General features: G+C 37.2%; 2 protein-coding genes and 1 pseudogene across 7 annotated transcripts in view; all 3 read left to right on the top strand.

Moving 5' to 3' along the window:
* ZYG11B (zyg-11 family member B, cell cycle regulator) overlaps window positions 1–9,306 on the top strand; it is a 72,589-nt gene extending 63,283 nt beyond the window's left edge. The window contains exon 14 of the mRNA XM_006200496.4: window positions 4,237–9,306. Within this exon, the coding sequence (XP_006200558.3) occupies window positions 4,237–4,427 (191 nt within the window). The 3' untranslated portion in view covers window positions 4,428–9,306. The remainder of the gene's footprint in view (window positions 1–4,236) is intronic.
* LOC140700840 (pancreatic progenitor cell differentiation and proliferation factor pseudogene) lies at window positions 365–3,613 on the top strand (annotated as a pseudogene).
* Window positions 9,307–17,250: 7,944 nt separating the features above from the next.
* ZYG11A (zyg-11 family member A, cell cycle regulator) overlaps window positions 17,251–26,561 on the top strand; it is a 56,870-nt gene continuing 47,559 nt past the window's right edge. For 3 of the 6 annotated variants that reach the window (XM_072974455.1, XM_072974451.1, XM_072974452.1), the window contains exon 1: window positions 17,505–17,767. In XM_072974455.1, coding sequence (XP_072830556.1) covers window positions 17,678–17,767 — 90 coding nt within the window. In that variant the 5' untranslated portion in view covers window positions 17,505–17,677. Of the gene's footprint in view, window positions 17,295–17,504; window positions 17,768–26,561 lie in introns of those variants that run through there. The other 3 variants (XM_031684267.2, XM_072974453.1, XM_072974454.1) reach the window with 3 other exon arrangements.

Genomic DNA, 26,561 nt, shown 5'->3' with positions numbered 1-26,561 from the left:
CATCTTTACTGCACCCCTCAGATTCCCATAGTGATTTCCATAGGGCCATGCCCCTTTAATGGCCAGGTTTCCATTGCCCTTGTATCCAACCATACGGCCAGGCCAGTTGGCCATTGCTTGAAAGGTGGATTTACATGCTTTCTCTTTTATGATGTTAGGTAGGGGAGATATTCTCCAGCCCATTAGGACTTCATCCACAGATTTTGGTTTTATAATACTAGGTAGAAGTGTTCCCCAACCAGCATAATACTCACTTCCATAAAACATTAAGGTAAAGGGGACATGACATTTTACATAAAGCTTGTTAAACATTCCAACTTCCATAATCCTATCAACCCTTACATTTTAATTTTTTCTCCGTGTAATGGTAGCTCATACGAGGGCTTCACCAGTGGGTTTTGGTAACTTCACCTCCTGATTAATTTACCCACTCTTCTGCAAAAGGCTCTGAGTCCCCATTAAGTAAGTGGTCAAGCCAAGGAACTCTGGCCTTTGTCAGTCTGTGTTTTGATTAGATAAAGCAATTGCTGGTCAGGTTTGGAGCCATCCCTAAATTCCATTGGTAACTTTTACCTTTAGTAACTGATTGCAGCACAGCTGCTATACCATATCATGGAGTAGCCACCCAGGAGTCGAAGATTCCTTATCTCTCACCTTTTCATCCTTTCTCTTCCCAAACCACATGTTTCCATGAGCCAGTGCCAGTCTAACAAATCCCACTTCTGACACCAATTCTGATAATGTGTTTTTTTCCATGTCCCACTAAACAGTTGTCCATTTCCCAGTGAACACTGACTGGGTGTCCTACAAATTTAATTCAATTCTAACACTATTTACTTAAGGATAGTGACAAATTCCACAGGTTAAGGGCTCAGTCCCATCAGACTGCCCTCACTTCAGCCTCCAATTGCAAGTCCAGGCATAAATATAGACAAAGATAGTTCAAAGGACCAGAAACAGACCTATACAGACCTGTATGGTTAGTTTTTGACAGAAGTTCAAAGCAATTCAATAGACAAATGGTAGTCTTTTCAATAAATGGTACTGCAACAACTAAATCTGTATCTGAAAAAAAAAACTTTGATTGATACCTTGTACTATATATAAAAATTGACTCTTAATTGACTGTAGGCCTAAATATGAAACCAGAACCTATTAAATTCTAGAAAAAAAAATGGGAGAAAATCTCTGTGGCCTTGCATTAGGCAGATTTCTTAAACATGCACAAAAGAATGATCTACAAAAGAAAAAGCTGCTAAATCAAACTTAAGGACTTCTGCTCTTTGAAAGACATTGTCAAGAGAATGAAAAGCCAATACATATACCAGGTCACAATGTTTGCAAATCACATGTATGATAAAGCGCTTATATCCAAATTATGTAAAGAACTCTCAAAACTTAATAATAAGAAAACAATAGAAGTAAAGAAAATGGGCAAAAGAGTTGAACAGACGCTTCACCGAAGAAGTTTTACAGATGGCACATAAGCACATGAAAAGATGTTCAACATCGTTAGGATAGATATATAGATCAATGCATAGAATTGAGAGTCCAAAAATAAACCCATTTATCTATGGTTAATTGATTTTTGACAAGGTGCTAAGATAATTCGGTTGGGAAAGAACAGGTCTTTCAACAAATGGTGCTGGGAAAACTGAGTAGGTACATGTAAGGAACGTGAATCCTTACTTCATACCATATGTAAAAATTAACTCAAAGTGGGTGATAGGCCTAAGGGCTACATTTACATATACATAAGCATATGAAATGTTTAGAAGAAAAGGGGTATAAATCTTCATAACCTTGGATTAAGCAATAGTTTCTTACATAGGACACTAGAAGTAAAAGTGACAAAAGAAAAACTAGCTTAATTGGATTTAATAAATTTTAAAACTTTTGTGCTTTAAAGGATACCATCAAGAAAGTTGAAAAGACAACTCACAGAGTGGTTGAAAATATTTGCAAATTATGTATCAGTTGAGGGATTTGTTTTCAGAATAAAGAGCTCTTACTGAGTGTGAATAGACAATTCATCAAAGAAAATATACAGCCAAATAAGCACATTAAAAGAAGCTCAACATCATTAATCACTAGAAAAATATAAATTAAAACCACAATGAGGTACCACTTTACACCTATTAGGAAGGCCGCCTATAATCAAAAAGATGGACAATGACAAGTGTTGGTGAGGACATGAAATAATTTTCTTATTCATTGCTGATGGAATTGAAAAATTATATAACCATTTTAGAAAACAGTTTGGTGATTTCTTATAAAGTTAAGCATGCATTTAGCATTTGCCCAGCATTTTAGCCATTGCCTCAAGATCAGTGAAATGAAAAGTTCACAAAAAACTTGTACAACACGAGGAATATAGCCAGTATTTTGTAATAACTATAAGTAGTATAATCTTTAAAAATTGTGAATCACTGTATTTTACACTTGTAACATTATGTCAGCTGTACTTCAGTCTTTAAAATGTCAATGCAATGGAATACTTCTCAGCTTAAAACAAAAATCAAACTACTGCAAGATAAACAACAAGTTTATACTGTATAGCACAGGGAACCATATTCAGTATCTTGTAGTAACTTATGGTGAAAAAGAATATGAAAATGAATGTGTATGTTCCTATATGACTGAAGTGCTGCACATCAGAAATGGATATAACATTGTAAACTGACTATACTTCAATAAAAATATATCTTTAAAAAACTACAAATGTAACAATATGGATATATCTCAAAAATATGCTGAACAAAAGTAGACACAAAATTATACATACTGTCCATTTATATGAATTTCTAGACAAAAGTAGTCTTTATCACAGAAATTAGAACAGTAATTGCCTGGGATGAGGGCTGCAGGGAAGACTGACTGCAAAGGTGTACAAAGAAACTTTAGTTGGTGAAAATATTCTATATCCTGATTGTGTTGGTGGTTACACAAGTGTATACATTTGGCAAAACTCATAAAACTGTAGATTAAAGTGAGTATATTTTATTGTGCGTAAATTATTCTTAAATAAATATGACCAAAATGAAAACAACTTTAAAAGTCACGTGTACAAAAAAACAAAAGGCAAAGAAAATATTTTAAAATAATGAAGATCCCCATGCGTCTGGGTAGTGGAGCTGCCGCCCACGGTCTCCTCTGCAAAAGGGCTCCTTGGCCTAGCACCTGCATCCCCGCCACCCATAATCATCTGCTGAGGCCGGCGAGGGGTCACCGCCGAGGTTTCCACTAGCCCACAAGCAAGAGCCTGGCAGCCATCACGTCCAGCGGCTCTCTCATGGCCACCCATGACTACTACCCGCTCCACCTGGGTTCCACTTTCCAGTAACAGCCCCTGTGGAAGTGTAGAGTACCCTGGGGAAGCCATCCCCCACCGTTGGGTCTCCCAAAGGCCGACTCCGGACACTGGTGGGCTAGCTTTTTTGGGAATTCCACTCTCCCATTCATGGCCACAGTGTTGGAGTCCCCAGAGCACCCGGAATCGCCTGAGACCTCCACTGTCGCAATCACCTGTGAACTGGCTCAGGAAGCCATGGGGAAGCAGCAGCCTGGCAGCCAGCCTGCCAAAACCAACTCCAGGTCCCGGTCCTGAGTAGCTGCCACCAGCTGCCAGGCTTCCTTCCAGATCGCTAGGCTCATAAGAACTCCCCCCTCCGCCTCCCCTTCCCTTCCCTCCCCGAGACTAAGCAGGCTACAGCCAGTGGAAGCAGTTGGGTTCTTTAATATCAAAATAGCAAAACACCATAAAGAAAGTTGAGAGAACCCCACTCTACCACCCAAGCCACATGATAGCCTTCCTGACACCTCATAACCCTGTGCCTTGCACCAAATAGAAAATAAATTCAAAGCAGCTATCAAAAAAAAAAAAAAAAAAGAAAATCGCCCATACAACATGAGTAACCTTAAATTGTTTTTAAAACATCTGAAATGTAACTACCTATTTTACCTGGGATGATTTGGGGTCAAAGAAATTTTCTTTTCTAGATTTTCTGTGTCTTATGGTTATGATTATATATATACATTGTATATTATAGACATATATATATGGTATGTATACTTTCTCTGTATGGGGCCTTGTACTGTAGCTATAACATCACAGATATTTATCAAGGTCTAGCTTATGTTACTGGGCTATAACAACAAATTTCAGTGAAAAAATAACTTTTTGTGGAATAATTTTTAAGTATTTTAAGAAAAGCTCTTTGTCCTATTTTTTTCCAGCCTCAAGGTATTGCAACATGCTTATAGAGGAAGGAGGATTGCAGCATTTGTACAACATCAAAGAACATGAACAGACTGATCCCCATGTCCAGCAGATTGCTGTGGCCATTCTGGACAGCTTAGAAAAACACATTGTACGCCATGGGAGACCACCTCCCTGCAAAAAGCAGCCCCAGGCCAGACTAAATTGATAGCCATAGGTAATTGCATAAATGAATCACAGAAATCCTCTTTGTGATAGGTTCACTTTGGAATAGCTTACCCTCTGTGATGTTTTAGGGGTCTCTATGATAAGAGTCATAAGATCAGTTTGAGATTGATGATGTACAGTACTGCCCATGTGAACAGTCTCTAATTTGTCTTGTGATTTTTAACTTACAAGGCAAGAAGGATCTCTTCCTTCATCATTGCCTTTTAGGAAAATTTCCACAACTTTCAGTGTTTGAACTTACCTGTGCTTAAAATTCTACAGTTTTATGATGAAGTTTGCACGAACCCTTAGGCCAGACTTTTCTGATCTTAAAGTCCCTTCTGATCAATCTGCAGCTTCAGATAAGCTGTTAACCTGATTTCTGGCACTGCTTCAGTTGTAAATTTTATACTGCTTCTGTATAAAACGCCTTTATTCTTTGTCTGTGTATCTTTTATAAGATGTCCTTCTTAGTGTGAAAGAATGGAAATCTGAGTCCTCCTTGTGAAAGCTACTCACTGACTAGTGCCCAGATGGCTGGCAGAAAATATATTAAAAAGGAAAAATATTAACGGAGAATAGTGTTTAGGAACTGGGAAAAGGTCTGCTCTTGTGGTATAGTTTTTAAACTGGGACAGGCTAACCTCCTAGACCCCACCTCTCTTGAGGCATTGAACAGTTGCTTTTTCTTCATATTTATTCATGGAAGTATGGGCTGATGCTTCCTACACAGACTGCTGGTTACTCTTTAGAAATATTTCCCCAAGCACCAAGTGTAAAATATTACAGCTTTCTGTGTTAGAGATTTAACTCTTTGAATCTCTATATGTCATACTGTGAAAATGTGAATTTTACAAAAATCATCTCTTGACCATTCTTTTCCCTCTGTTACATCAAAGTCATTTTGTTCAGTGGAATAGAGACTACACATGGTGTTATCTGCTCACTTAAAATACAAGTAACAAAAGTAAATTTTGCCACAAGAAGTTAATTTTCTTTTATTTCAAAATACATATGACTTAATGTTTTCTTGTTGGGGAAAGATTTCCACCTTTCACTGCCAAAAATGAACAAAAAGAATTAGACTATTGTTAAATGTAATGATGCTAGTTGTAGTACATAAAAGGAAATATTTTTTGATGGGTAATTTTTTAGACAGTTGCCTTTCCTTTAAGATTGCTGTTACAGTGTAGTAAAGAATTAGTTATCATTATATCAGTAATGCCAGTTAGGAGGCAGCAAGTCACCAAGAAACTTACTATCCATTTTAAATTTTAGTTTGTGAATAAAGTTAATCTGCAGTCTTAAATGACTGTTTTTTTGGTGGATGGCCGAAATGTGTTCAGTAGAGATTTTAAATGTTATGTTTAAATTGTGGTTATTACTTAGAAACATTTTTATTTAGAAAAGAGCTGGCTTATTAAAGTATGCTGATAACATTTTCAACATTCATATTTCATACCACTATCACAATTGTACTCCAACTATTTGGTACTCCTTTGCAGGAATGAAAACTTAAAACTAAAACAAAACAGGTATTTTGAACCATTAAAAACCATATTAAATTGTGGGTTAATTCTGGCTTGATTTAAGGAATTTTTATAGATGTAAGATGAATTTTCAGAGATGTCTATTTCAGAGGAAATGGAAAATTCTTTTAAAATTTTCTGCTTTTTTTCTGGGTTTTTAAAAGTCTAAGGCAAAATGTAGAAAATAGGATGGCCTACAGTAAATAACTTGGAAGTTGCTAGGTATATTGACCATTTCCATGTCTCCTAGCTTGTATAGTTAAGGGAAAGCCTATTTGAGAATTTGGCTTCAAGTTTCTGTTGTATCCTATTCAAGACACGTTCCTTTTAGGCTAATCCTAGATTTTTGTCTTTATAAATTGTTTTCAGAAATGGCTAAAAATGTACAGAAAACAAATCCTTCCTTACTCAGAATAACTTGCTGATAGATGAAGACTCAAATATAATTAAATTTAAATTTACTGCTTTGAGCACTGGTTATGGCTAGATACTTCTGAGTCTTAAAGGCAAAATAACTGGTCACTTCCCAAATATGTTAAAAAAATGTAGTGCCTTTGTGGTTGAGATGGCTCTTAAAATTGTATATCTAATTATGGCACAGAATTGTCTATAAGGTCTTGCATCTGGCATATATATATATATATATAAATTATGAGGCATAACTGGCCTGTCTCTATAGGTAGAATCTCATAAGCCTCCCATTTGCATTTGTACAATAGAATGTAACAGTACTTGATGCCTCCAAGGGCTACCTCTTCAGTGGCTTAGAGGTGTTGCTTCAAGCACAGTTTAGGGTTGAACCACTCATTGCTCAAATCATTATTGCACAAAGATATTGTAAATTATCACTACATTAGTCCACAAGCAACAGCAAGGTTTAGATCTACTAAAGGAAATGGAATTAGACTTTTTAGACTAATGATACATGTTGGTATCATTGAATAAAACAAGAACAGTCTGAAATTAAAGCGAAAGTAATTAAGGCATCTCATTCTTTCCACCAAGTAAATTTTGCTGTGGTCTTTATACTCTAAAAAATCATTTTAATTTTTGCATTTGAAAAGAAACATTAATCAAGTAGTAATAAGGAGTTCGTTTACTCTCTGGCCAATGACTCAGTGGCTATTGATCTTAGTTGAGAATTTTTAAAATCATATTAGACCTACAGATCCAGGAATTGATCTTAAACATTGCTTCACCTTACCCCTGCACAGAAATGTGGTTTAGTGGCACTAGTCAACTTAAGTGAATTACCTAAGGTGGAGGTGAATCCTATAATTCTACTATGGGAATTTAATTTCATGATATCTTTTGTCTGCAAACTTCCAAAGAATCAAAGTTTCATGTTTTATTTTTATTTTTTTAACTTTGAAAACTTAAATCATTCTTTAATTTGTAAGTAATCCTTACAAAACCTAATAGAAAAATACATATCTTCAAAAATAGAAATACTGAGATTGGAAAATACAATCAGATGAGTTTTTCCCTGGTAGTTTCTTTTTGTTTTTTTCAATTTCATAATTTAGTAAATAAAAATACAGGAAATCCAGTTACATTTGAATTTCAGGTAAGCAACAAATAATTTTAACTATAAATAATGCTCCATGCAATATTTGGGAGTTACTTATACTAGCAGATTATTTGCTAATTTACAGAGATTCGTGTTCAAAACATCAGTCCTGTACATCCAGTCTAGGAAGTTGCTCTTGCTAATGGGCCCTTTTGGATTGGCCTTTTTTCTTGTCATTTTCATTTGGCTGTATTTTTAATTAAGCCATGCTCAAGATAGCACTGGGCCATCTTCTAGGCCTTTAGAGCAGATTTTAAGGAAAACATATTATGTTTCATTATGTACTAAATTAGGGTAGAATCAGATAATGAACCATGGATTTGGCTTAGGGCTTTAGAATGCCTGACACTCTCCTTTTCTCCTAGAAAAATGTGCAGCAGTACCAAAGGTTGAAAAGAGGTCATGAGTAGCCAGTAAGATAAGCTCAGTTTTGTATATGTTGAAATCCACCCCCTCTCCTGCCCTCTAATGGTATGTTTACATTATTTGGTTATTGTGCAACTTTTATCTTGGGATAAACAGTATTATTAAACTGAAGGTGTAAGTTGAAGGCAGTATTTTACTGTCAGCCGATGTGGGCAGTTTTATCTGTGTGTTACTTATTTGGGGACTCTTTATGGCTAGGGCTTCAGAGTAGTGTTCTACTACTCTGAGACACTTAAAGGGAGGTTTGCAGACTTTGGTTTCCCTCTCAAATCCATTGTAGCTGTTTTAAATGATTGTGTGGATATTAGATGTTTAATCTTTACCATTTGCTTTGTATAGACACATTTTTCATTTTTTGTGTTAACTCATAAACTGTTTATTTAAGTAATAATGCAAATCCAGCCTTCATTCAGTGTTCAGAATAGCAGTATGATAGGAAATTTTGTTGAGTGTGCTTTAAATGAGTAATAGCTTTATATTTTTTAGTATTTCATAGATTTTGCATGACATGTACACTCCTATTATGCATTCTTTGGTTTCCAGATCTTAACCTAAGACACTCTATGTTAACTGATGGGTAGCCTAAGAAAGAGCTTTCTCTGCCTGTTTCTCTCCTCCAATTTTTTTTTCTGGTAAATTATGGAAAAATCAGTGCTATTTCTCATTTCTCTGAACAAAGCAAAGCTCTTTACGACAGCACAACCTAATTTTATAGCTAGACAGAATGGCTATTAAGAGTATTTAGAAAATCTAAATTTATCAGAATTATCTTACGGGAAATTATAAATCTAGTTCATTAATATGTGCTTAAATTTGAACTTATTTTTTGGAAAATTGTTCAAATTTGTGTTCTTTTAAGCTTATTTTAATCAGCTTAGAAGCAAGAAGCTACTTAGCTAATGAAAGCTGGGACATACTTTCATAAAAGCAGGAAATTCTTGAGAGCATTTTTCCCTTTACAAATGGGAGGATATTATGTCAAGATTTATACTCTCGGATAATCTGCAAGAATAAAATTTTAAAATCCTTGCCTTTTGTAGAATTCCCACTGTCAAATTCTCACTGACTCGTAAGTATGAAAAAAAAGCTATCTTTTGCTTGAATTCTGATGAAAGAGTTTAACTCCTTTCAAAGGATGTGAAAAATTCATTGGAAAGTGTAATATGTATACATTTCAAAGGCTCTCTATCTGGACTGAAGGCACTGTACTCACTGTGGCCAGGTGAATGGGAGTGTCCTGTACATGAATCATGCTGTATTTTAAATCAGGACATCACTTAGATATTAATGTTGTGTGTACAGATTTTTGTTTGGGGATTTTTTTTTTTTTGCCTAAATAAATGTTACAAATTTTGTGTGTCTTGTCTACTTTGATTCTAGGTATTTGCTGTAAAATTTAAAACTAATGCAAGATTCATATTCCTTAGTCATCCACTTTTAACAGTTGCTTTCTGAAGAAGGCCAGTGGTTTTATTGCAAAAATTTCTGGGAGTTTTGGCAGTAACTGGAACTCCATTCATCCATTTCATAAATACCTGTGCTGGGTACTGTTCACATGTTGGAACTTACATAATTCATAAATCCTTCAGGGAACTTGTAGTTTTGTGGAGAAGAAGAAATATTAAATAGATAAATATTATATAACATTGTATTACAGACCAGTCCACAGTGTGTGTTACAGAGGCACGTAACCCGGACTGGGCAGCCATCAAACAGCCCAAGAACACTTCCTAGAGAACATAACATCTGAGTGAACATTCAGTCACACAACTATTGAGATAGTTAACTGATAAAATGTATATTGTTTGAGTGTTTTTAGTGAGGGAGATTACCAAAAAAATAAAGTGTAATATGAGAACTCCATGGCCAGGAAGAATCCTTACTGACTTTAGTTTCAGAAACCTCATTGTATAGTTAAAGAAACTAAGTCTTAGATAAAATGGCCTTGCCCAAATCATATAGCAAGTCAGTGGCAGACTCTGCGCTACAGTTTGTATTTCCAAATTTAACAGTCCTTTGGGTCCCCTCTCCCCCTATTATTCCATAATAGCATGAGATTGCTTAGCTCTCAGGCAATGTGTGATTAAGCATCAAATGAATGGTACAGAAAAGAATGTGCACTAAATGGTCAGAGAAGTGGAGGTTGACTGTCCCTGAGGATGGTATGGGGCAGCATTAGTGTTTAGATGCTATAGAATTGTTAATGAATGGTCACTACAAATACTTCACTAATACACTAACATGAGATTAGATGCATTAGGGTGATATTAAAAGTAGCTTTATTATAATTTTTATAATAATTATTAGCTTTTCTTAACCTTTTATTGTATCTCAAAGAATTCACTCAATACCAACATGGTGTACTATGGGCCATACATATTAAGGAAGATAAATACCTTTGAGCAATATTTAACCAAAAAGTTGTTGAGCTGTGTTGTCTATAGCCAAAATTCAAAAAGAAAAAATTAAGCCTTTCTTCATTCTTCCTCCTCCCCCACTCTTTCTCAGTTTTTATTATGTAGATTGACCAAGGCTTTCTTGGCTAAATTTAAATGTCTTCCTTTCCTTCTGATTATCTTTCCATCTGTGATTGCCCGTTCTTAATCTGCATCATAAGAGTCCAATGAACTCGTCTGAGTAACTGCATAACTCCACAAACTGAGAAGAGGGGGTGGATGGCAGAAACCATGAGTGCTCACATTAATCATTTTTGTCTTTAATAACGTAAGATTCTAATGCAGTCTGAAAATTCAGCCTGTGAAAGAGAAAGTCATCAGGTGGGAGTATCCACACCAAGCTCTTGGCTTCCAGAAGCCAGCCTTTGGATCAGGTTTGGGGAAATGGCACCAGGGGCCAAATGTTGCACATGAATAGTTTACTCCCCTGCATTCAGTAAGCTGCGTAAAAACATCATGCAATGACTAAGTCAAGGACTGTCACTTAAGAGTGTCTCTCCCAGACTGTGATGTAAGTATAAGAGCTAAGAACAACAAGAATCCTCAGCTCTCCTGTCAGTTTACATCAATACACATTATAAAAGGAACCATTTTCAAAGACATATCTAGAATGTGATTGTCATATTTAAACATGAAGATCAAGGAGTTACCAAACATATTTTCTACGTAATTCTTGCTCTCATCAATTCAGTCTTAAATAGAGCCCTTCAAAACTGGAAATATTATGACTAATGAGCCAAGTACTATATTTAACCTTCAAATATCTTGAAAGGAAAGATAGTTATCCATTTTACAGATGAGGGGAATGGTAATGAGGTCAAATGACTTCCCTTGAATTACACAGTAAGTAGAGGAATTTGTAGATTAAACCTAGACACTATTTTGATACCAGCATCCCTACTCTTTGTAGAAACTTTGCTGCTTTGTACAATCTCAGTAATGATGTCTTTGAATATAAAGACAAAGTTATAATTGTTGCAGGAAAATGGGGCACGAGAGGGTGGTCACACCCCAGGTCGTGGGCAAGTCTCTGGGATGTGCCCCGCCAAGTGAGGGTCCTTGGCTTCCCGCAAGAAAGAATTCAAGAGTGAGCCAAAGCAGAGCAAAAGTAGATTTCCAGGAATTGAGCCACCACCCACTGTTTGGCCTTTTATGGTCAGCATCGGAACTGTCATGGGTCGTTCAGGTGTGCCATTTAGCATGTTAATGTATTACAATGAGTGTATAGTGAGGCTCAAGGTCAACTGGAAGTGGAATCTTCTGCTATCTTGGGCTTCACTGGTTCCACTTTTTGTCATATCCTCAATGGCTATGTCATTCTGTCAATGGTTGTGCTCTGCCTCCTTCACTCCTGTCTCATAATCAAAAGTTCTCTGAAAACTGGTTCGTGAAATAAACCACATTATTGTTTGTGGATAGTAGCAGTGGATTTAGAGTCTTCTTTTTCATTAAAGACCTATAGGAACAGATCAACTATAGTTTAGGATTTGGGGGTCAATAAATTACCACTATGTGCCAAGTTCTATTGTAAGGGATCTATACTTTCAAATACCACTAGTTAGTCACTAAATTTCAATGACTGACAGAATTCCAATGTAGTCAGAAAATATACGGAGGTAAGCACTGTGCTAAACACTTTTTAACTTTTTTTTTTATTCCCAGTTGAGCCATGTAACAGCCTTGTAAAGAAGATAAGTATTACATTTTAGGGATAAGGAAATTGTGTGGTATTAAATAACTTTGCCAAGGTCATAAATTATTAGCTTTCAGAGTCACACATAGACTTAAGTCTGTCAGGCTTTGAAATCTATGCTTTTAATCACTGTGCTATAAATGGGAAAAACAACTATTAAGGAAAATCTCAAATCCAATTGAACCATTAAGTCCATTCCCATGCATCCTTTTGGCCTGTCTCAGAGAAAGGAGCCCATTGACACCTTTCCAAGTTTACTTTCAACCTCTTTGGCCCTCAGTCTCGTTATTGTAGTGGCTTCTTAAATAAAACATAAGATTTTACAAATTTGGGAAGAAAATTTCCTCCCCCAAATAATGAAGCTAAAGAAACTAACAATCAACAAATTGATACAGAAATGACTTCAATGTGAAAACATCTAAACATGACTTATCTGACTAGTGCAAAGCTTTAAGAGTCAGCTGCCACAGCCCCATCTCCAGGGAGGTCTTCAGTCAGGCCACTGACCTTGGGCACCAAGACATTTCCAAACAATTGTACCAATAACACTCACCGGAACCTTCCATTCTTTGAAGTTCTAAACCACTCCCCACTGTTTCCATCTTATTAAGCCAGTGTGTTAATCTTAACCTGTAGCTACCCTGGGAGTTACTCTCTATATCAGGTATTCCCATATGTGTAATAAAATTTTCTCCTGTTTATCTGTTGTCATTTAATTCAGAATTCCCCCTCCATCCTTACCAGTTGAACCTAAATTTGTAGAGGAGTTTTTCCTCTCAACAGGGTTCACAGTAAATTCATTAAAAAAAAAAAGTTAACACCAATAAATAGGAAGACATAATGTCAGAATAAAGAGCAGTACCTTGAACAGTATATTCAATATCTTGTAATAAACTATAATGGAAAATAATCTGAAAAAGTGTATATAACTGAATCACTGCGGTATACCTGAAACTAGCACAACATTGTAAATTAACTATACTTCAATAAAAAACTTCTTAAAAACTTTTAAGAAAAAAAAGGACAGTACTTTAAATGGATGCATATAGGTTTATGTGTATCACTTGTCCTTATTTTACTCATTTTTCTGTCTACATGTGATAAATTAGGACAGCTAGAGTCTGGGTTAGCCTTAGGGAACTGTTTCCTTAGTTAATTTGGTTCCCCAGGACTGGTTTCTCTTTATTTAAGTTCCTTCTACAGCTACAATTCATTTTTTCCAGGTAGCTATTTCATGTATTTTTTCAACAAGTATTATTAACCACCTTCTATAAATTAGGCACTGTTTTAGACCTGGGGATAACAAAGTCCTTGCCCTTGTGTGGGTTTTTTTTCCCCCTGGTGGAAGGGAGCAGAAAATAAACAGAAACAAATATATACCATGACAAATAGTGTTGTGAAAGCAGAACAAAAGGTACAAGAAGTATGGGGAGGGTATGGTGATGGTGGTGAGATTGCTATTTAATATATCCTAGATAGGGAAGTCCTTATTGATAAGGCAACTTTTGAGCAAAAACTTGAAGTAAGAGAGCCATCCATGAGGATAACGAGGAGTCCAGCACTGCTGAACTAAATTAAAATAAGCAAAGGAGAGAGTGACAGAAGATTAGATGAGAGCAGGACGTGGAGAGAACAAATTATGCAGAACCCTGTAGAGCACCATCCTTAAGAATTTTAAAATTCTACCTGAGATGGGAAGTATTGGAGGGTTTAGGGCAAAAGAATGACATACTTGTTTAAGAATAGATTTTAATGGAGCAAGGGTGGAAGCTGGGAAACCAGATAGGAGGATATTGTAAGAATCCAAGTGGGTCATGAACAGGGGCTAGGACCAGGGTAGCAGATGGAGGAGATAAGACATAGACAGTCTCTGAATATATTTTGAAGACAAAGTCAATGGGATTTCCTGACAGGATATGGGATATAAGAATAATAGAGGAGTTAAAATTTATTTCCAAGGTTTTTGTCACAAGTAACTGAAAGGAAGCAGTTGCCATATACTGAAATAGGGAAGACTGGCAGGAAAAGCAGGGTAGGGGGAGGACATCAGGAGTTTACTTGTGGACACATTAAGGTCATTTTGATAACCAGGTGGATATGCTGAATAGACAGCTGGCTGTATGACTTTGAAGTTCAAAAGCAAGGTGTAGGTTAGACATATAAAACAGGGATATATCAGCACATAGATTGCTTTTAAAGTTGTGGAACTAGATAAAATCACCACAAGTGAGACAGAATGGGTAGAGAAAAGGTATACAAGTACTGAGTCTTGGGGTACCCAAAGATTTAGAGCTCTGGGTGTTGAGAAGGAGCAGCCAATGAGGTAGGAGGAGAAGAGAAAGAAAGAGGAAAGAGGAAGTCATGGGAGAGGAGGAGGAGAAGATGCCTCCTGGAAGCCAGATGAAGAAAGCATTTTAGGGAATAAGAAATGGTCACTTGGGTAAAATGCTGCTGAACAAATAAGATGAGGAATGAGAAGTTACAACTGAATTTAGTAACTTGGAAGTTGACAAAAATGGTCTAGTGGAGTAGTAGGGGTGAAAGAAAATGCTAAGAGCAAAACTGGAGATGGCAAGTACAGATCACACTCTGGGGAAGTTTTGCTATAAAGGGTAGAAGAGATATGAGAGTAACACCTGAATAGAGAAATTAGGTCAAAAGAAGTGGGTTTGTTTTGTTTTGTTTTTAATTATGGGAAAAGCATCAGCTTGTTTATATGCTGGTGGCAATGATCCTAGAAAGAGGGGAAAAATGATAACTCAGAAAGGATTGCTAGATGATGTCTTTGAATAAGCATGAAGGGATGAGATCCATTGTACAAATCCAGAGACGGCCCTAGATAGTGTATAAATTGTTCATAGTAAAAGGAGGGAATGCAAAGACAGCCTGCACAGATCGGTGTGTACATGAGATGATGGGAGCTTGGAATGATCTTTTGATCCTTTTCCTTTTTTCAGTGAAAGAGGAAGCTGAAGGTTGGGGGAAAAGGTGTTGGAGATTTGAGGATAGAAGTTATGAAAACAGTCCACTCAGAAAAAACAAACAAAAGAAGAACATTGATTAGATTTGGACTGAGAAAACTCGATTTTAACTCCCAAGTTATCCATTTGTCAGGTGGGTAAATTAAACTTGTCTATTCAACCTCTCAGGTGTTCAGTTTCTCTATGGATAAAATGGAGAATCTTAAGGGCTGGGATATCTATTTGTTATGAGGATTAAATAATAAATATGAAAGGAAAGCATTTTGCAGTTATTTGTACTTGAAAAATAATTTTAACATTTGAATCCACTTATCAAGGACTTAGTGTCAAGCATTGTCATGTGTTTTACATTATCTTATTTAATACTTACATTAACCCTGTGAGATAATGCATTCTCATCCCATTTTACCAATGGGGAAGTTGAACTTCAGAGAAATTAACTTATCCAAGGTTCACAAGGTAGTAGATGGCTGAGCAGGCAATCCACCTCCAAGGCTCGTACTCTTAATAATTATTCTTTTCCAAGATATATTTTCTCTTAAATTAGATAAAGTGTATTAACTTACTGCTTTCTCAGGGTTTCCTTCTTGGAGCAGTTTTTAAGGGTCTTCTTGGTCCTTTTTAGGTCACAAGAAAGCTGAACAGTTCATTTTCTGTACTTAGATGGTCAGAAGTGGTTTTGATATTTGATTCATCTGAGGTCAGGAGAAGTTGAAACTGAGAGGCCAGATATAAGAAAGGTGCTGTTGCCAGATTACTGGGAGCAAGGTCTTTAAATATATATATTTATATGTATTTATTTTATATATATATATTTTTAAGTATTAAAATGTACACAATCAGCCCTCTGTATCCATGGGTTCTACATCCCTGGATTCCATAGAGGATTCAACCTCTGTGGAAAATATTCAGAAAAAAAATGTCAGAAAGTTTCAAAAGGGAAAACTTGAATTTGCAGCATCAGCAACTATTTTCATAGCATTTACATTGTACTGGGTAGTATAAGAAGTCTACAGGTGATTTAAAGCATAGGGGAAGAATTGCAAATTCTTATATGCAAATGCTATACCATTTTATTTATTTTTGTAATTTAAAAAATTTTGGGGGCAATTAGGTTTACTTTTTTTTTTTTTTAGGAATTACAAAGCTACTTTTAATACTTTGGGGTGAGCCCCACAGGAATAAAAAACACTGGGAAAGGGTAACCCCCTCACCCCCAGGAGTGGCCCAGGGGAAGAGAGGCTACCTGAGGGGAAGGAAGCACAAAAGGGACCCGCTGCAGACTCAGGGCAAAGGGAATGCCATCGGTGCTGGGACCTGTGAGCACTACAGGAGAAACGCGAGCGTGGTGGGACTGGCTCCAGGCACACAGGCGAAGGGCAAGAGGGTTGGACACGAAGCCACAAAGCTACTTGGGTTCCTCCTTCTTCTCGTTTGCCTTTTTCTGCTTCTGCTGCATGATCTCCGAGTCCCTCTGCTTGCGGGCGGCAGCAGAAAGCCCGTCATCTCGGCGCTTTCCCTTAACCGAGTCGCTCTGCTTTTTCATCTTCTCCTGGCGGGCGAGCTCGCGCTGGTTACCGCGGGTCATGGCGACGGCAGCGGCTCCGGCCTGCCTCCGTTGCGTCCCCTCGTTCCTAGGTTTACTTATTAATTTATTATTATTTTAAATCTTTTTTTTTGTGGGGGTGCTGGGGTAATTGGGCTCATTTATTTTAATGGAGGAACCTCACGCATGCTAAGCGCGAGCTCTGCAGCTGACCCTCCCCCCGTAATTATCATTATTTTTTTAATGAAGGTACCAGGGATTGAACCCAGGACCTTGCACTTGCTAAGCACTGCAGTCTACCACTGAGCTATACCCTCCCACTTGTTTTTAAAAACTGAACTATAGTTTACTTACAATGTTTCAGGTGTACAGAAAAGTGATTCAGTTATATTCTTTTCCATTATAGGTTATTACAAGACATTGAATGTAGTACTCTGTACTGTCCAGCAGGCCCTTGTTGTTTATCTATTACACCCTTTTTTATATGGTCCTTCAGTTTCGGGGGATTTTGGTATGGAGGAATCCTGAAACCAATGCCCCTGGGGACACTGAAGGACCACCATATTCTGTTTCCCAACTCCATAGAGCTTGTCTGTGGTCATGCCTTTGAGGAGTGACCTGAACGTGGTATTAAGATGTGGGTTTGAGGGAAGCTGGTCTCAGAGAGGTGAGTAAGAGCTGGATGTGTGGTTGGGCAGGCGTAAGGTTGATCCCTGCGGCGTTAAGGTGGCCGGAGTAGGACGGTTGGGCCCTTCTTGGGTGGAGTAGTGGTCGGCCCGGTGGGGGTGGGGAGGGACCGTCCTGGGGGCGGGGTCTGTGGCGGGCGGGCATCCGCCGGCGAGGGGCGAGGCGGCGCGGGAGGGCGCGTCGCCACGCCGGGCGTTTCAAAAGCCTTGCTGCGCTGAGGGAGCGGTGCGAGTGCTGCTTGCGGGCCCGCCGAGCCGGCGCTGCTCTGTTGCCACCAGACGCGGGTCGAATCCACCTCTCGCGGGATCTGGGCTCCCGCTCGACGGCCGCTCTCTTCTCGACGCCTCTCCGGCCGGGTTCGCCATGGTTTACTTCTTGCACCCGGGCCTTTCGCCCCGCACCATCGTCCCACCCGACGTTCAGAAAGATGTCCTGGGCTGCGGCGTCGTGCAGGTGAGCACCCGGGAGGGGTCGGGGATGCGAGCCTCGGCGGGACACCCTGTCCCCGGCGAGCGCTACGCGTCGTTGGGGACTGTGCGGAGGCTCTCGGTTCGTTTGGCTGACGCGGGGGTAAAAGTCTGAAGAGGCTGAGGCCCTGGCAGGCTCCTGTCGTCGCCGGGGAAGTGTGTGCTGGGGAGTTTTACGCCCGGGGCGTCCCAGCGTCTGGGCCGAGCACGCTGACCTTGTGCAGCTGAGGGGAGGCGCGGCGAGCGTAGAGTTCCGCCTCCCGCGTGACCTTGGCTGAGTCCCTTCCTCAGGTCTCGGGTTCTCACCTGTGCTTGCTGAGGGCGGCATCTGTTTTGCAGGGTGGTGTTAAGTTCAGACGTAAGTGCTGGGCGTGGTATTAAGCCTGGCCCGTAGTAGACTGTGGAGCCCCTTGTCATAAAGAACCCAAAAGCCTTAAACCTTGACTGTTCCCCTACTTGCGTTGGGGACGTGGCAGTGACCTCTTGGCCGGGGATCTTCACAGGAAGACCTCCTGAGCCCGGCTGAGGGAACTGGGACCCCAAAGACTGAAATTCCACATGTTCGTTGCCCTCCTCAGAATCCCTGTTAAACTAAAGTGAGGAAAATGCAAACCAAAAGAGTGTCTGGCCACCTACTGTGTCAAGTATCGCATTTCTAAAGTATTCTCTTTTTGTTGTAGGCATTGATAGTTTCCATTTTACTTGATTGTAGGGAAGCTGAGAACGGTGCAAGTCAGTAGATTTGCTCATGAACTTGACGTCAGTTTTTCTGATGTCAGATTCCATATTCTACAACGCCCCCAGGGCCACCCCTCTTAGAACTCAAAATCCAGGGAAGGCTCAACCCAAAATTAGTACAGAGGGAAGGAAATATTCTGATTGAGATTGTACTTTACGTACTAACCCCGTGTTGGCTTTTGTGCTCTGTAAAAATCTAGCCTGTATTCCTGTAGACTCTTTGGGCTCACTTTTAAAAGCTGCGTAAATAATTTGTAAATTTGTTTATAACTGATGGAAAAGCTGGATTTTTAAAGTAATGTACTAGCACAGCGTGTCAAACACATTTTTTGTTGCCGCTGACTGGAACTGAAACAAGGTTTTCGTTAAAAAAAAAATGATCAGACCAATCTATTTTGTTCCATATTGTTCTGTGTACACCCGTTTTTTGGGTCAAGATTTTATTTTTAATTAATTAAAAAATTAGACAATGCGTGAGTGCATTTCTTCTTTTATGTATTTGTTTTACATTTTATTCAGCAGTGTTTTGTAGTTTTTGGAGTAAAGGTTTTTTACATATTTGAAAAAAATTAGCCCTATTTTGATACTACTGTAAATGTCTTAAAACTTCATATGCATTTTTGGGGAGTTTATTGATCTTGTATCCTACAAATTTGTTAAAGCCACTTTCTTTAGTTTTTTTTTTTTTTAAGATTTTCTTTACAATCGTGTTATCTGTGATTAAAGGCAGCTTTAATGTGTGTTGAATTTTGTTAAATACTTTTTCAGCATATATTAAGATCATATGTTTTGTTCTTTATTCTGTTAATGTGGATTTTATTGGTTGTGAATTTAACTTTACATTCTAGAAATAAATCTACTTGATCATGATGTATTTTTATATTTTGAAGGATCCTATTGCTAATATTTTGTAAAATATCTTTATATCCATATTTATGAGGGAATTACTCTTTACAAATATTTTATCTGGTTTTAATATCTAGATAGTGTTGACCTTAACATATGAATTGGGAAGTGTTCCCTATTCAGTTTTTTGAGTTTGTGGAATATTATACTAGTTAGTATTCTTTCTTCCTCAGATGTTTAATAGAACTTACGAGTGAAGCCACTGAGACTTTAATTTCTTTGGGGGAAGGTTTTTAATAATATCTTTTTCTTGGGGGAAACACTCATAAATTTTGATGTATTGTTCAAAGTATTTTCTAGTTTCTTTATTTCTTCTTTGCTTGGGATATTTAGAAGTATACTGTCTAATTCCCAAATAATTGGGGATATTTCACATCTCTTTTTGTTTAATTGACTTCTAATGCAATTATATTATATCAGAACAAACCCTATGATTTCAGTCTATATTTATTGAGGTTTGTTTTATGGCTCAGATATGATGTATCTTGGAGCAAGTTCATGTGCACTTAAAAAGAATGTTTTCTATAGTTGGGTTGATAATGTTAATCTATATTGTTACTCATTTTCCATGTGTTTTTATCAGTTACTGGAGATGAGTGTTAATTTCTAACTGTAATGGATTTTTCTTTTTATTCTTTCAGTTTTTGCTCTATGAATTTTGAAGCTGTGAGTAACTGCATATACATTTAGGAATTAGATCTTCTTGATAAATTGACTCTTCATTATGACATGTCCATCTTGATTTCTGATATTTGCCTTGAAACTTTCTTTTTCTAACATTAACATAGTCACTACAGTACCCTTTTGATTAGTGTTTTTAACAACCCTGTGTTGTTTATATTTAAAGCCCATATCTTGTAATCAGCAGGCTTGCTTTTTTAAATCCAGTCTGACAGTATGTGCCTTTTAAATGAAATAAACTGTCAAAATTGTTGGGTTTAAGTCTACTATGTTGTTTGTGTTCTGTTGTTTTATGTGTTTGTTTTTGTGTTTCTTTCTTGCCTGACTTTTCAGTATTTTTAAAGTTTCATTTTATCTTCTGTTGACTTACTAGTTCTGTTTCTCTCCTTTTCTTTCCCATTGTTATTAATGGTCAGTTAAACATAGCAGTTTTTAAAATGTGGACTCAGGACCTCTGGGGTCTCTAAGAGCCCATTCTCTTCCTTTAAGCCACATGTTAGCAAAGTTTGCAAAAAATGTAAAACTGCTGTCGTCACTAAACTTTTAAAAATTCGTTTTGAAAACACAGCTGTTTTTTAAAAAATTCTGTTTGTCAACATGTGATTTTTTTAACTTCTATTATTTCTAAATGAATCAACATATATTTTAAAGATTTCTGTTTTAACTTATAATGCTGTAAATGTTGATAGATAGAATCCAATTTTTAAGAGTATAAAGGGGCCCTAAGACCAAAAAGTTTGAGAGCCATAGCTCTGTTTAAAAATATACGTGTTTGACTTACCTAGTTTTAAATATATTGCTTCACCTTACAACAGTATTCTTTCATTCCCTCTCTCCTGTTCTTTGTGCTATGAAATAATAGATTTTATTTCTCTGTTATAAGTTGTGCAGTATAGCTTTTATTTTTGCTTTAATCAATCATTTATTTCTTAAAGAAATTAGGACATAAGAAAAAGGTTTTAAAATTATCCACGTGTTCTGTTTCTAGTACTGTTCCCTTTTTTCTAGATCCCAAATACCCACCTTGTATCATTTTTCTTCAATTTAAAGAACATTTAACCTTTCTTATAGTGTAGATCTGCTGGTGACAAGTTTTCTCTAGTTCTGTTTGTTTGAAAATATCTTTATTTCACCTTTATTTTTGAAAAATATTTTCATTGCACTTAGTTTTTCTTCCTACTGCACTTTAAAAATGTTATTTCATTGTCTTCTGGCTAGCATTGATCCTGATGAAAATTCGGTGGCCATACTTTAAAAAAAAAAAAATCTGCCCACATACACCACCCCTTCCCTTCCTTCATCTTAAGACTTTTCTCTTTATCATTGGTTTTTAGCCTGTTGCAGAAAAATGTGTTACAGCTCATTGTTACAGCTCAGTTGTGACAGCAGCCTGGATCTGGGCGAGAGACGAAGCAGTACTTGGAGAGTTGGAGAACTCAAGTTTATTATGCCAGCTGGCCCAAAGGAGTTAACACTCCAAGCTCTGGACCCTATCTGTAGGTTTACACAGGCCTTTTATAGGCTGCCAGTTTTATACTTTGCAACATCATATGCAAATCAGGTATAGCAGAAGTTGACCAACAAGGAACAAGCTTTGTAGAAATAGACCAATCAGGAGTGAATTCCATGCAAATGAAGTACTACAAGTGGACCAATCAGAAGTTAGGGAAGTGGACAATCAGAAGTGAGAGTAATAGCCAATCAGGAGTGAAGGAAATAACCAATCAGAAATGAGCTCAGGGAACCAATAGAATTTTAGGTGTAAGTTAGCTGCTTTAGAGGTAAAAAGTGAGATAGAGCCTCTGGGTCAGGGAACCGGCCAGTGCTGGGAGGAGAGCAGCAGCCCTGCCTGGGGGTCCTGCCAGTCTTTTTATGGGGCTTCCCGCCTCAAGCTGTTTGTTATGTTGTGGTGTCTTCTATTTATTTTGCTTTGGGTCTGTTTTGCTTCTAGGATAAGTGGGTTTATATTTTGTATTGAATTTTGAACATTTTTTTGACTTTTTAAAAAAACATATTAAGTTTGTTTTAGTGTTTTGTACCTGGTGAATTAACTGTGTCATTGAATACATATTAAACTATAAAACAGTTTCACAGATCCCAAGTATAGGACATTGTCCCTGTTCACCACTACTACTTAAAATGTTTCTTCTTCCCCAATGCACCAATGTCTCCTCTCTTCTGGAGTTTCTTTCCTTTCTTTTTTCTTTCTTTTTTTTTCCTTCTGGAGTTTCAATTGCACATATGTGTTAAACTGCCTAAGATGGCCCCTTGGGGCTCTGTGCTTCTCCATTTTTTCCCTAGCCTTTTTCTGTTTCAGTTTAGATAGTTTCTGTTGCACTACCTCCAATTTCACTGACATTTAATTTTATAGTGTCTAATCTGTTGATAATACAATTTAATGTATTATTTTTATTTGATAATACATTTTTCAATTTTGGAAGTTCCATTTGAATCTTTTTCAGATCTTCCATTTCTCTGTTGAGATTGCATATTTATTCCCTCATTATATTCATGTTCTCCTTTGTAATGAATTATAATATCTGTTTTAAAGTCCTTATCTGCTAATTGTGTCATTCCAGTTATTTCTGGATCTGTTTCTACTGACTTTCTTTTTTTCTTTCCTGCTTCTTACTATGTCTTGATATTTTATTGTAAGCTAAACTTTATGGATGCTAGTTTGAGTGTCTGGATTTTTATTGTCTACCTGAATATGGCTTACATTTGAGGTTTTTAAAATGCTGTTGTAAATTTTTTAAATTAATTTCCCATTAATTGTTGGTTGCATATGGAAATAGTTTTTTGTTTGGTTTTTTTTTTTTTTACCTTGTACCCATTAAAATATGTTAATTAGGAGAACTACAGAGTATTGTTTCTATTTTAGAGATGATGAATCTGAACTCTGGGTAGAGACGAATTGGAAAAGGACTAGGCATGGAAGTAGAGAAATTAATTTGGAATTTTTTTAGTAGTCAAGGTAAGATATGGTAGTGACTTAGATTAGTAATTGGTAGTGGAGCTAGAAAGAAGGGGTGGACTAGATATTTATTTGGGAGGCTTAAAAGTCATATTCTCAGCAGGAAACAGATAACACACTCAAAGCAGGGATAGTTTAGTGAAAATTTGATTAAGGGACTACTTTAAAAGATAAAGGGAGAGGTATGGAAAAACCACAATAATATATTACTCCTTGTTCAGTAACAGCAGCTATTGCCACCCTGAGGCTCAGAGAACCTCCCAGAAGGAGTGTCTTAGTTCATTTGGGCTGTTATAACTAAAGTATAAAATACTTAGACTGGGTGACTTATAGATAAGAAATTCATTTCTCATACTCTGGGAGCTAGGAAGTCCAAGATCGAGGTACTGGCAGATGTCTAGTGAAAGCCCACTTCCTGTATATCTTTTTGGCTGTGTTCTCACATGGCAGATGGGATGAGGGAGCTCTTTGGAGTTTCTTATAGGAGCATTAATTCCATTCATTAGGGCTTCACCCTCATGATCTAATCACTTCCCAAGTTTCCTCTCTTCAAACACTATCAAATTGGAAATTAGATTTCAACATAAGAATTTTGGAAGAATGCAAACAGTTAGTCACTAGTGAGGAGAGAGGACTGATTTTAGAGGATGATTAGGGGGACATAGCCAGCCCAAGATTATCTTAAAAGAGAAAGAACTCAACAGAAAATAATCTGTAGATGGTTGTAGCCCCCAAAACGTGTCCAAGTCTTGACCATTGGAACCTGTGAATTTGACCTTATTTGGAAGATAGGGTCTTTGCAATTGTAATCTGCAGTGTAATTAAGTTTGCAATGTAAGTAAATGTAATTAAGGTGAGAATATTGATGAAATCATCTGGCGCATCCTAAATTTTAGGGTGAACCCTAAATCCAGTGACTGTGGTACTCATCCTTATAAGGTAAAGGGATTTGAGACATACAGATACAGGGAAGAAGGCCACTGTGAAGATTAGGGTTATCCTGCCACAAGGCAAGGAAAGCTAGCAGCCAGCAGAAGCTGATAAAGTAAGAATTCTTCTCTAGAGCCTTCAGAGGGAGAATGGCCCTGCTCACACCTTGATTTTTGGACTTCTGTCCTCCAGAACTGTGAAAGAATAAATTTCTGTTGTTTTAGCCACCAATTTTATAGTAATTTGTTATAGCAATACTAGAAAACTGATACATGTTCCAACATTTTGTGAATTCTGTGTTGTCAGATGGCAAGGGAATCTATTCATAGGACCCACACAAGTGACCTTAGAATTAGAGAGCAAGGTGGAGACGATTAAAGAGTGAATCTGAGTGGAAGCTAGGTAGCAAATGGAAGATGTCTGACACAGGTAGAGTCAGTAGGATTTGCTAATATATTGGATGTGTGTTTTGTGTAGGGTGTTAAGGATAAGGAAATGTCAATGAAAGGAAATGTCAGTGAAGATTCAGCAGCTGAATAGATGTGGTGCTGTTTACTGAATAGGGAAAGTACTGGGGAAGTTCAATTCTGTACCTGGTGAATTTGAAGTATTTGTGACACAGTTATTAAGTAGATACATCAAGGAGGCAGCTGAGTGTATAACATTGTGGCTTAAAGAGAGATCTGACCTGGAATTAATAATCTAGAATTCATTGGGTTTATAAATAGTATTTAGAATCATGTAATCAGTAGTCAGATATTATAGAGGCATAGTCATTAGTGGTTTTGATGGGAAATGGATCTCTAAGAGCTATTACTGATTTATAAAACAAAAACAAGTAACAAATACTGTAGTATAATTCTATTTATAATAAAGTTAAAAAACATGCAGAAGTAAACAGTATTCAGGAAAATGATTACCTCTGGATGGAAGGATTGGAAATAGCATCAGGGAGGGGTATATAAGGGACTTCAAAAATACTGGTATATTCTATTTAAGCTGTGAGTACAAGAATGTTTAAAAAATATTTATGTTTTATATTTTATTATTTAAATATTTTTCACATGTTCTAAATATCTTTTATGTGGATTTAATCTTTACAGTATTTTTTTAAATGGGGCTACCATCTCCAGTAATATGGCAAATAATGTTATAAAGTCTTAAAATGAAATATTCTGGGTAAAATGTAACAGACATTTTCAAATGCAAAGTAAGGAAAATTCCCAGCACCCCCACCCAATTTAGAGAAGCTGGAAATCAACACTGTAAGCAGGCCCTAAAGCTTTGAGATTTACCAATGTCAATAACCAAAGATTAGAGACTAGGCCTTTGCCAAAACCAGATGGGAAGTTTGAATGGAGACTATATATACACACACACACACACACACATACACACACACACACAATGGGCTAACAAAGGCTGATCAGACTTCAGTGAAATGGTAGATCTAAAAAAAAAAATCTTCTTAAGGGAAACAGGGAACGTCAGTTTTGGCTTGGATTTTGAGTGAGAAAAATATCTCGATCACAGGCCTGTCCTCATACAGATTCAGAGTTTTAATTGACATTTCTTACTTGGTCCAGGAAATGTGTAGCTGAGAAATATTAAAACAGTCCCTGGTGATGCCCCTGGGTTAAGTAGCATTTTGCATTCTCTCTCTAATGTGACATATCTTCTACGCAAGCCTCACAGGAATCTGCAATAAAATCCCACTAAAGATTAGCTCACAATCTTAAATTATAAAAAATGAGCCTCCATGATTAAGAATCTGTGAAATCAAATAACTAAGAGAATTTGATTCCCAGAGGCTTCAGAAAATGATATTACTGAAATACTCTAAAATAAGTATTTAAAATTTATTAAAATAAAAGATGAAATAAAAAATGAAAAAAAGCAGTACATAATTAGACAATGAAAAACTAAATGCCACTGAATAAAGAAATAGTGACTTGGAAGATAGATCTATAGAAATTACCCACAGGAAGCATAGTCTCAATTTTCCCAAACCAATTCTGGGTTTTGAGACCCAAGTGAAAGTCTGCTGAGACTGTTTCAGGGAACATTACTTGCTCCCCTGGCTCTTTTCTGATGTGAATTCTGACATGGTGGGAATTTGGAGCAATTGAAACTCTCATATGTTCTTTTGGGAATGCAGAGTGGCAAGAATATGTTAGCACTTTCATATGTACAGTTAAATTCATACTTAACATGTAGGAATTGTGGAATTCAGGAACCCAGGAATCCCATTTTTAGGTAACTAACCAAGAAAAATGAAAACTGTGTTCACCTAAAACTTGTGTGAATAGTTATAGCATCTATATTCGAAGTTGTCAAAAACTTCAAATAATCCAGATGCCCTTCAGTTGGTGAATAAAGAAATTGTGGTACATTCATGCAGTGGATTTCTTCTCAGCAATAAAAAGGAATGGGTTATAAAAACATGCAACAACACAGATGAATCTCAAATGCATTATGTGAAGTGAAAGAAGTCAGATTCAAAGGCCTATTGTGATTTTATTTATGACATTTTGGGAAAGGCGGAACCCTG

This window comes from Vicugna pacos, chromosome 13 (genome assembly GCF_048564905.1).
Source record: "Vicugna pacos chromosome 13, VicPac4, whole genome shotgun sequence".
In the NCBI taxonomy this organism is placed as follows: domain Eukaryota; kingdom Metazoa; phylum Chordata; class Mammalia; order Artiodactyla; family Camelidae; genus Vicugna; species Vicugna pacos.
Note: the sequence above shows the minus strand (reverse complement) of the source record. Positions and strands in the feature narration are given on the sequence as shown.